Source organism: Gymnogyps californianus, chromosome 9 (genome assembly GCF_018139145.2).
Source record: "Gymnogyps californianus isolate 813 chromosome 9, ASM1813914v2, whole genome shotgun sequence".
Classification (NCBI taxonomy): Eukaryota; Metazoa; Chordata; class Aves; order Accipitriformes; family Cathartidae; genus Gymnogyps; species Gymnogyps californianus.
The window spans coordinates 17207507-17219261 of NC_059479.1; the positions used below are offsets into that span (position 1 = coordinate 17207507).

Here is an 11755-nt window from a genome sequence, read left to right on the forward strand (position 1 = left end):
TTTTCCTTCAGTCTGTCAGGTAAACTTGTGGCAGATGGAGAAGACTAAAGGTTTTCTCTCTCCATTCTGAGTTTAAGAGGTGCACATGCCCAGCCCCCTGCCCCTCCAAAAGGCTACAGAAGGACCTTGTGTTTTCCACACATCTTGAAAAGGGAAGACGACTTCCAAACCCCACTCCTCTAAAATGGCTCCAGCTGAAAACTACAGCCATGTTTGGGGATGCAGGAGTTCAGTTACATGACCTCTCTCTGTGTTCCTATGTTCCCCTCAGCACTTACCACTATTACATGGCTCTGTGACCTTAGTTCTCCTCTGATGACACGCTTCTACAAACATAAGTAGGACCTTACAAAGCCAAAGAGAGAAAAGGCAGTCTGAGGTTTGAAGCTGAGGGTCAGGATCTGAACAGGACAAGAATCTGGGAAAGGTCAAGAAAACTCTATGTAAAAAAAACACTTTCTGTAAATATTACCCTTAAATATAGTCATCTCTCATAAAGGCAGCCTACTTTTTCAAGAGTTAGCATTGGTAAGTGCTTTCCCAAAGCTTCTCATGGAAGGTGCTGCAGGAATGGGTTCACGAAGGTACTGCTTCAGGCCAAACACAATTTTTGCAGTGAAAGGAATGAAGTTGAGGGCTGACTCAATGAAGAGCCTTGCGGCAGAGCAGTGAGACAGCAAGAAGGAGGTCTGTCAGTAACCAAAGATAGAAGCACTAAAGCACTCACACAGCCCCAGAGAGGTAAGAGGAGAGGAGGACAAAAGAAAAAAATCATTTGTTTGTGGACTACAATGCCAGAAGGAACCAAAAGATTATTCAGCCAGACATCTGGTGTAAGAGAGGTCACAGATTCAGGAAGCATCTCCGCTCTGACAGCCTTTACGTCTTCAGCTAAAATGTAAACCATCCAGCCTTGATGCAAAGACAGACAGAGAACCCAGAACTTCAACAGCTATGTTGTTTCAAAGGTTAGTTATAAACACACTGATTTTTAAATCTATGCCTCATTTCTAATCTAAATTTGTCTGGCTTCAGCTTTCAGCCACTGGTTTTTGGATTTTATTTTTTTTAAGCCCTGTTCTGCTGCACTCTCTGTAAGACTCTCTAGAAACTGGCATTTCATTCTCATCCCCCAAAACCTAGACCTCAGGATCAAGTCATTTTGTCATCTAATTTGTGTCAGTCTCTAGCAGTACACCATAGCAAGATCACAGAACTGCTGGAAGTCTCTCTGTGTAGGAAACAGTTTCCAGACCTCCTGTTGAGGAATCATTGCTGTAACAGCACCGACAACAGAATTCTAGCAGGAGCGGAATTAAAGACCTCCAGGAAAAAAGGCTCAATCTTGCATGGTTTTGTGCATTTTCCCTGCACTTGTCAGCACACGGCACTTTGCAAGGTCCGTTTTAAAAAGCTGAATTCAACAAGTTTAAGCTCAGCAGAAGCAACACAGAGCCAAACCCTAGTGACCCTTCTTCTGCGTAAGCGAGCGAGTTCCCCCTCGCACTCCTTGAGCTCAGGCAGGTGCTCTCACGCCTTGCTCCCTTCTTCCCAGCAGCAGCGCAGGGGGTGAACGCGAGCCCCGACCCAGCAGCGGCGGCGGCGACAGTTCTCAACGAGCCGGGCGAGGTTCGCCCGCATCTCCCACCGGGCACCGGCACAACTTCAGCGCAGCCGCTCCAAACCCGCGCCCTCGAAGGAGGCTTCCAAAAGTTATCGCCGGCCCGCCTGGCGGGAGCGGGGGTGAGTGGGCGCCGGGCGGCTTCGGCCCAAGGGTAGGGCCCGGCCGTGGGACGGCCTCCCGGTGGGGCAACCCCGACCGGGCGGCTTCTCTGCCCGCCTGCCCGCCCCCGGGGAGGCCGCCGCGGGCCCGGCCCCTGCGCGGCGAGCGGAGCCCGGCGCGTCCCACCCCCGGCCTTGACGCCAGCGCGCTAATGAAATGCTAATGCCGGGGCGCGCAGCCGGGCGCTGCCCGCGCCAATAAAACCCGGCGCGGCGCGGGGGCCCTGCCCGCCGCCAGCCCGCCGCTATGCAGAGCGCGACCCCCGCCGCCCCGCCGGCTTTGCACCTCCTCACCTCCTACTTCATCGACAGCATCCTGGGCCGGGGCCCCGCCGCGGGGCGGCACGGTGAGGGGCGGCGGGACCGGCGGCGGGGCGACGGGGCGCTCCCCGTTCGCCCCGGTAACTCCCCGCTTCTCTCCCCTCAGGCGAGGAGCGCGCGGCGCCGCCGCGGCCCGGCCGGGCGCGCGCCCCCGCGGAGGAGCCGGTGGCGACGGGGCGGGGGGGGCGCCCGCCCGGCGCGGCGGCCGCGGGCGGCGAGGCGCCGGGTCCGGTGAAGAGGAAGCAGCGGCGGTACCGCACCACGTTCAGCACCTTCCAGCTGGAGGAGCTGGAGCGCGCCTTCCGCAAGTCCCACTACCCCGACGTGTTCACCAGGTAGCGGCCGCCGGCGGGAGGGGGCGGGCGGAGGGCCGGGCCGGGGCCGCGGGCGCCGCTCAGGCAGCGCGGCGGCTAACGGTGTGCTGCCCCCGCAGAGAGGAGCTGGCCGTGCGGCTGGACCTGACGGAAGCCCGCGTGCAGGTGAGTGCCGGGGCGCGGCGCGGGGCTGCCGCGGCCGCCGAGGGACCGACCCTCCCTCCCTCCTTCCTTCCCAGCGGCCTCCCCGGGGGCTGGGGGCCGAGCTCAGAACCACCCCGCGAGGGCTGAAAGCAGCTATTAAAAATAACGCTTTATCCGCCCGCCCCCCCCCCCCCCCTTCCTCAGCTGGGCGAGAAGTTAACAGCGGAGGGGGGACGCAGGAGGTCGGGGTGCCGTGCGCCCTCCGTTTCAGTTAGTTCTTAAAGGACGGAGAAATTGGCAAGTTACCTCAGCGACGGGAAAACAAACAGCGTCTTAGAAACATTCCCAGATTGCACTTCACACTCACATTTGCTGCTGTCTTCATGGGCCGAAAGGCAGGTATTGTCTCCTGAGTTTTGAGATTATAAAAACAGTATTAAAAAAAAAAATCAGTTGGTTTACAGCAAATGAGGGGTTCTGTGGGGCTTCCCAAGTTATTTACCTAGGCTTCAGACAGGCTCTAGCTTCTTGCTCTAACTTAGCTCAATAAAACAGTCACACTTCTAAATGACTGGTTAAAACAAATAAAAGATTAATTTAACATTCATAGGACAGTCAGGCACTGTCCACAAGAATTTCATGGCCTAGCTGGGCTGTAATAATAGCAACGCCTGTAGAACTTCAGCATACAGAAACAGACACTAATCATCTTGTAGCCTGCGGTTTTCTTAAACTACGAATGACCCTAGTAGCTTTTCCTGACTCTAAGCACTCATACTTAACAATACCTCTTAAGAAGCAGTTCCTTTAGATTCATCTCTTGTATAAGCTAGAAATCCCTTTTTATACAGAAACATAGCTTTAAAAAAAAAGTTGTTTCAAAAAGTGTGAAGGCTTTCAAAGTATTTTTAAGCTCAAAATTACAATTGTACTAAATTTGGCTTGTGCTGTGTATCAGATATTGACTGAACGACTGTTCCAGCACAGCTCTGGGTATGTGCATACTTGTGAAAGACTGAGAGCTGCTGCAGCCGCTCAGTGTGACAGCCCTGCGTACTCCTGCATAGCTTTGTTACTGTTGATGCCAGATCCTTGTTTGTATACGTTGTCATTACTTCAGTCACTGGATCTGTGATGGTTCACACTAGCTAACGTCTGTAAAGCTGCAAGTTTTTTAGCTTTTTTTTTTTAATATGCACCATCTTCAGAAAAGGCTTTAGAAGTATGAATGGTACTTCATAACTGACTCGTCTGAGAATATCTAGATGCACTTTTCATCTCTCTTTTGTGGACTTGGAGGAAATTATGTGCCCTCCCCTCTCCCTACCACCAGCAATCACTAAAACCTCTAGTCGCTGAAATACTCCAATATCTGGCAATTACACATAGCATCTACCAGTGGAAAGGACATGGGTGAAAAGCTGTTAACTTACCTGTTACTGTCTCATTCACTTTGTGGGGTACTTGCTCTGTAGTCCATTTGACCTGTGAAGGAATGGTGCAACGGTAGATGGCAAAGATGAACTCTTCTCTTAATGACTCATCTAAAAGAAATGGAAATGTGTAGGTTTGATGCAGTCAAAAAGAATTAACAAGTAAAATAGCAGAGTTGATGTATCCTCAGTGGATGGAAGGAACAGCAGAGAGCCGTTCCTTGCACCTACTTACTCCTTGTCAGATCTTAACACAAGTCTCCTGGGCATGAGCACACAGTCAGCACAGTTTGCTTAGGGTAAATTTCCAGTGCACAGTGCCTCTGCCTGTGTATGTGTTCTTGTCCTGTGGTAGATGGGGGACAACTTAGCCTGGAGGGAAGAGGATGCATACGAACAGCTACTGTATAGATGGTGATGTACTGTACTTAACAAGCTATCAATTCCCAAATACTTGCCTCATATGCCCACGCTCATAGTTGCTCTGTATGGTGTCCTGTGTGAAATGAAGACTTCCATACCTCTTCCATGGTACCTGGCTAAACCAGCTGACATGAAAAGCGGTATCTTTTTATTTACTTAAGTGTAAACCCAAGAAACTAATCTTACCAAGTGCAGTCAGACCATTTCTTCACCTCAGTGTGTTTTCAAATTGAGGTCTGCTGCTCTGGGGAGAACCCTCCATCAACCAGCTGAAATGGGTACCAACCACTACATTGTCCCTCACTCCTGCATTTTGAGTCTTACATGAAAATGAACAAATAAGAAAAAAAATTGCCCATGAACGTATTCTCATTTCAGCATCACTTCAAAGAGATCCCCTCACCCAACCCCTATTATTTGCTTGTATAGAGGAAGGGAGATGGCAGCAAGAATCTTTGTCTTCTTCCTTACCTTGGGAAAGGGGTAGTCTGAGAGTCTGCAAAACCTTTTCATAATCTGAAGCCGTGTTGGGATGCTCTTCAATACCATTCGCATCTGTTGTTGCCATTCCGCTTCTCATAATTCATATTAGGATGGGAGGAAAAGAAAAAGTTAAAGGAATATTTTATTTTCTTAATGTGAGGAGTGAAACATTACTTGGGTAGTTCTGTACCATAAACTGCATCAGTGTTAAAACATTAGCTTACAAATATAACTGATGTAAGCATCCTTGTCGTAGTTTCTGATTACGATCCTGTATTCAGCTACAGCAGAAACATGATACAGTTAGTCACATCCATGTGTCTTTTTATCACCATTAGCTATTACATCAATTAAATAGGATACATTTTTAAAGAAAATTACAGCAAGAAAGCTATCAAATTTTACACGCTCACCTTTTTCTTTTTAAAAGACCTAAATCTCCTTTGTCAGATATGTGTGGTGCTAGTAATTACAAAAATAATCTGGGTAATACTTAACATACAATTCAAACTTGGTGGTTTAAAACTCATCTTTGAGTATTAAGTAATACATTTTTTCCAAAGTATTTTACCACTGATATTACAGTCATACCATAAAAATCTTAAAGACTGGTATAGCAGTTTCTGTTATGTTTAGTTTGGCACTTTAAATGTGTCTGAAAATAGAGTAAAGGCAAGTTAAGCCTTTTATTGGAAGCAAAAGAAAACTGCTTAACAAAAGGTTCAAGATGACTAATCTGAATGTTAATGACTATAAAGTACGCATTAAATTTTGAAAGCTGTTTGTCATGTCAGTGTAAGGTATGAGGCATGCCTTTGCTCCTTTTATCACTTGCATTGATGAGTTTGTACCAGTAAGGAACTGAAAGCCAGCTTTTTTCTAAAGATAATTATTAGATATCTATGCTGGTATTTCCTTCCAGTTTGATAAATACAAAATCTGAGAGATGACTAAATAAATTTGGTTGTAAACCCAAAATCACCTGTAACATTAAAAAAGTTATTTTGCAGTCAAAGTGCATGTCTGAGTGATCAAATGGATTTGCTTTAGGACAGAGAAAGCAGAAAAGCAGACATCTCATTTCGTGTTAGGCTTCTTTATGAAGAACAGATTGAAGAACAATGCTAAGATTTAGTAAGGAAATTAACACCTTTGCAGCATTTGTTTTATCCTTTTTAGGAAAGGCTTTATCTGCATATCTGCAGTGTAAGACAGTTCACTGCCTTTTTAATTGGCTTTTATTTTCATAGAAAACACTAACATCTTTGAGTTGGTGGCCTTCTCCTGTGAGATCTCAGCTAAGCCCCACTTACAAATATTTGGGATTACTGGTTAACAGCAATTTAAAGTCATCTGATCCCAGTAATTGAGTTTGTTTTTCTTACCAGACCCCTGTCTTGGACTAATACAGACCAAGTGTCTAGTCCTCACTGTCATGCAGGCATAGCCATCTGGTGTTTCACTGGTTCGGATATGCCTTTGTAAGACATCTGATCATTTAAAGCCTGTGGTTGCTGGAGAAATGGCCAAAGAATGAGTCAGAGCACTCAAGAATTTTAAGTACCAACTTCAAAATTTTGATGTTCTGACTTTTCTTTTAAGGGCACCTCCCTCTGCTGACGTCCTGTACAGTGAGACAATTCTGTGTTACGTACGTAACCTGAGGGGCATGAATCCCTCCTCCAGGAGGACAGCAACTTCCCAGTGTAAAGATAATATAGGCAATGAAAGGACTAGAGTAGTAATTCTTCAGCTGGCTCCTGAGAACCCCATAGCAAGCGCTTTGAAAGAGTAGATTGTTACTGACATATATAGGAACATCATCAAACTCGGGACAGCAAGGCTGTGGCATGCTACAGCCTTCTGGTTTGGGTATCAGCACCCTGGTGTGTGGAGGGCTTTCCTTCCAAACACACTTAATATTATTTAAGCACCTGAAGGTAAGTCACATCACTGGAAATGGTTATATAGCATGTCTGAGATTAAAGCAAGCAGTGAAGCTGGGAACCCCCAAAACCTGATTTTTAGATGTTACACAACAGAAATTTAAAACTCTTTGAAAACATTTTCTGACTGAAATATAATTGCAGATACAAAAAGCAACTATTAAAAAAAAAAAGATCGTGCATCCGTAAAACTTCTGAATCCAAAGATTTTGTCATAATACAGATTTCCATAGAATTTTACTGTTTCAGAAATACTAATACCAAAGGAATAACTAGCATCTGTTGTAATTTTTTTGAGACTTGAATTTTTGCAAATTTATTATTTTAGTTTGTTTTAGTGGCTTTGCTAGATTCTTATTAAGAAGTTGTCTACATTGTATGGTAAAAGACCTTCATATTTGAAGTTTACCTTTGTCTAAATCAGAAGTAAATTTCAGAAAGTCGTAATTCTGTACAGGACAGCAGTTGGTCCTTCCAATGACTCTTGGTCCTTGTGTTACCACTCTCTACTAAATATTGAATCGTGATTAGTGCATTCAAGTATTATACATAGAACGTGCTTGCAAGGAGCTCACTGAATTTCAACAGTAGTTATATACAAGACTGCTGAATGAGATTATGGGCCACAGCTAATGCCTTTCTTCCAAATCCAGATCCAGTTCAGAATCCACCTTCAATGGCCTCCACTGCAGAGGGGGCTAGAAGACCTGAGCAGCTGAGTACAGTCGGATGTTGAGTGTTCAACCTCGGCAGCATTCATTTTTAAATATCCTTGGTTTAGGTCCTCTATCCCTTGTTTTAGAGCTGATGCTCTTCACTCTACTCTCTGCTACCATCCTGGGTCTGAAAGGTTCTGCTCAGTGAATGCTAAAGAATAACAGTGTGAAGAGTCAGTTTTCTGGTCTGTAGATTCGATTGACTAAAGTCTTTAAAAGATGTTTAATGGGCTAAAATAATGACTAGTCAGGCTTGAAGAGGCAATATACTCAACAGCTTACTACATAAAACCAATACTAGCTAAAGCCCCTTTAGGAACGGCTTGATACGCTGTTCTAATACTGCTTACTAGATTTTCTAGTTTAGTATTGGCTTTCACTGCAATTCAGTTAATCACTTTCATATAACTATATGCTGTTTGCATTCATGGTAGATAACAAAAGCTTCTCATTTTACTTTTGAATCCCCTGTATAAAAATATATGGTCCAGCTATCAAGATAAAAAGCACACACCATATATTTGGCCTAGTTACTCTTACAGTCATGATTAAGTTTCTTCCTGAGGTATCTGTACAGAAATAGCCACCTCTTGAATGGCTTTGTTGAAATTTAATTTTCAATAAATAGCTTATGAAAGGAAGAATGGTCATTTTTAATAACTGATCATGAGTTCTCAGGTGATAGGTTTACATATTACAATGGCTTTAAAACATATGGGACTACTCAGTCAGAGCTAGAGAGTAGTCAAATTTACAATATTTATAACTGATTTATTTCTTAATAAACCCACTAAGGCATTTATGAATGGATCTTTAATATTAAAGAAGTGGTTTTTGGTTTAACAGTAAATATTTTGCCGCCTGTATCACTGCATGCAGTAGTAGCTGGTAAGACAAACTGCAGAGTAAGTTCAGCTAATGCCTTTATAATTTCTTATTGAAGGTCTGGTTCCAAAACAGAAGGGCAAAGTGGAGGAAACGTGAAAAAAATGAAATTCTGGGGACTGTTCCAGGAATCTCCTTAACGCACCCACTTGGTCTATTTTTGGATGTTCCACTGAGTCATTCTCCCCTCCTAGATCACACGTGGAGGTCAATGCCTCTTTCAACACTGGCTGTGCCATCCATGTCTCCAGCCTTTAGTCCTTCAACCTTAGGGCCATTTGGCCTCAGCAGCCTTACCTGGACTTCTCTCTTCAGAAATCCTATTTTAAATCCACATTTTGGAAGGTATAGAATTAAATTTTTTTCTAAATCTCAAAACTGTTAAAAAATGCTGCATTTTTATTAGTTTGATACTCACATGTTCTCAATAAACGTGCTCCTATAGATAAATAAGCTTGCTAAAATAGGGTTAGTTCCTGTATAGGATCACTTGATTAGGAATAGCAAGATTTAGTTTTAAGTCATGCTAGTAAAAACTTAACGTGTAATTGCTCTTTGAAGAACAATTGTGCATACTTACTGAAATTTTGGTCTCATTGAACTCTAGTCTTCACATAGACTGCTGTAATCTAGGTGGCTCCAGCTCCATCCTTATCTCACAGACTGACACAGATTATACACCATGAAGATGTGACTGCAGACAGACATGGCTTGTAGGTGATTTGACAGAATAAAGGTATTAGACGTCTTCTCAGGAGACCAGGAGCCTGGCTACCTGTGCAAGAGTGATACAGCTCTAGAGAGAGAGAATGAGAGAGATCTTGCCGATTCTTACATGTCCTACTAAAAGCCAGTCCTTTTCCCTTGGCAGGTGATGTGCTCTCAACACATAGAACAAGCCCACAGCCAGCCTCCTTTTCTTTCTCTGTAGTCAGACACCTAGAACTCCAGCAATTCATTTCAGCTGAACCTGCTGTCTGGGCTTTCTTGCCCGGCAACCTGAAATTTATCAGCAATAATAGTGCACCCCATAAGACAGCAAAAAAGCACGTGTGTAGTGTGTGGGTGTATATACATATAATAGGTGTGTAGATATATATTTAAAAAAAAAAAAGAAGATAGTGCTCTCCTCTTGCTGAAATTATAGCCTGTATCGTAGTTCCACGTTAACAGACGGACAAATGCTGCTTTTCACGTGGAATAAACTTGTCTGAACAAATTGGCTGCATAAACAGCCACATAAATTGGTCTTTTTATGAGGTGGTTTATTGCTTTCACAGAACAGGCCAATCTACACCATCCAAGGTTTGTTTAGAAAGGATTTAGCATTAGGAGTTAAGCAAATGGTTGCTGTTCTAGGTATCTGCATGCCATGTCTGATCATCTCTTGTATTTGTTTTAGTTAAAAGTGTTTGGTTTTTTGTTTGGGGTGGGGTTTTTTGGTGATTTTTTTAAGGGCAAGACACTATACTGCAAAATAAAGCTAAAATACATCCTGGAAAACAAAATGTACATTTGGAAGAAATTGGAAATTTTGGCACCTTTTTTTCTAATACTTTGGGTGGGGGAAGCTGCAACTCAGTAAGTACTTGTTCTCCAAAACAATTCTTAATTTGGATAATATTGACTTCTTTCAAATACAGGTTTCTCAATGCTTTAAATCCTCTCATGACAACAGCTTCAGTACTAATGAAAGCTCCTGGACCCCCATCAGACCCTGCTCTTACTGCCTTCACTGATCCAGCAGCAGTTGAAAGGAAAACGTCAAGCATTGCAGCACTAAGACTCAAAGCGAAAGAACATTCAGCACAAATCCCTCAATTAAACCTCATCTCCAGTCTTACAAACACTAACAAAGAACTTTGTTAGGAGCTCTCCCACAGACTACAGCCACGGAGGGGAAAGTGAATGCCTTCTCCAATAAGTAGCTCCCGTTAGAGAGACACATTTAAAAAGAGAAAGAAAACACACACACCCAGAGCTGTAGTTCCTCCATCTTCAGTAAGGGACTGAAAGGAAATAACCCCGCTAAAAATTGGTTTCCTTCATTACAACATGAAATCAGGTGGTAAATTGGCTTGTATCATTTCTGACACTACAGAAATAGAAGCAGGAACTATCTCGTCTGTGTAATTCAGGCTAACATGAATCTGAAGCTTTGAAATCTTCAAACTCACCAGATGCTAGTCCAAAGGTTCAAAATTCTTCGTAGAAATAACTTCAGTTTTCTAAGCAATTCTTAACTCACTTCTCAGGAGGAACTCTTACATGCAGTACTTGAGACGTAAGAATCAGTACACAGTTACTAACTTTGAGACCATGCTTCATGTTGAAGTGCAAATGCCAGTGAAATCTTGCATTTTAGACAGACTTAGCAGGAACAAGTTGGGGACTATTTTCAGTATAGGCTTTTGATTCAGAGCTAGGTTTGTACAAAGAGAACCTTGTTTCAGACTAAAAAAAATAAATGTTTGCTTTATGTTCAGGGTGGCAATGTTTTAATAATTAAAAAAGTTTAACCTTTGTATATGAAAACTGTATCCTGTGAAAGTAGGTTATCAATGCGCAGTAAATTGCGTGTAGTTCTCTATGTATGTATATACGTATCAATAAGTAGCTCATAGCTGTAAATACGAGTTTGCTGAATACTTTTAACATGATTACTGGCACATCTTACCAGACCAGTAAGGTAAGAGATTACTTGTACATTTGCAGACATTTCATGCCTTGAGTAGATTCAGAATTTAAGTGAAAACTAAATGTGAAGTGTTAAATTCTTCCTTGGACTGATGTTGGAATGAGTGACAACAGAGACCTTACTGAGCAGGAGTCTACAGTTCGTCAAAATCCTGGACTCCCTTTCTGACCTCTGACAGGTCATTTTAAAGTTTTTGCTAATTTCCCCCTCCAGGAAATGGGACTGAGAACAACTCTCTCATCTATAGGTCTGATGCTTTAGTGTAAAGTGAGGGTAAAAAGTATCCTCCTTTTGCAGCTTACTCGCCTACCTCACAGGGCTGTTGTGAGGACTGATTAAACAAACATGACACTGTGGAAATGGTAGAGTTATACAAGTGCTAATTGTTGCTCAGCAATTACAAAAGAAAGGCCAACAGCTGACTACACATGAAGATTATCTTCCCCACATCTGTAGCGGCGCTCCAAGCAAGCTCTGTTTCTGTGGGTTGATGGGACAACATGGAGCTCTTCCATCGATGCTACCTGGTTCCTCAAGACTATTCTCAAGCACTTACATTTACACTGAAAAGATTTTGTATATTTTAGAACTTCTTTCTCAAGGCAGCTCT

The 11755-nt window shown here is 43.4% G+C and overlaps 1 protein-coding gene across 1 annotated transcript; it reads left to right on the forward strand.

Annotated features, from left to right (window-relative positions):
* The first annotated feature begins 570 nt into the window (after positions 1-570).
* On the forward strand, positions 571-11489 carry ESX1 (ESX homeobox 1). The gene is made up of 6 exons (XM_050902029.1): positions 571-584; positions 1556-1743; positions 2210-2438; positions 2537-2582; positions 8506-8792; positions 10091-11489. The coding sequence occupies exons 1-6, from the start codon at positions 571-573 to the stop codon at positions 10314-10316; spliced, it is 990 nt and encodes a 329-aa protein (XP_050757986.1). The 3' UTR covers positions 10317-11489.
* Positions 11490-11755: the final 266 nt, after the last annotated feature.

Excerpts from the sequence above, each read along its gene's own strand:
- ESX1 (XM_050902029.1), top strand. Across the intron at positions 2,439-2,536 it reads TACCCCGACGTGTTCACCAG|AGAGGAGCTGGCCGTGCGGC; the intron begins GTAGCGGCCGCC and ends CTGCCCCCGCAG. Across the intron at positions 8,793-10,090 it reads TTAAATCCACATTTTGGAAG|GTTTCTCAATGCTTTAAATC; the intron begins GTATAGAATTAA and ends TTTCAAATACAG.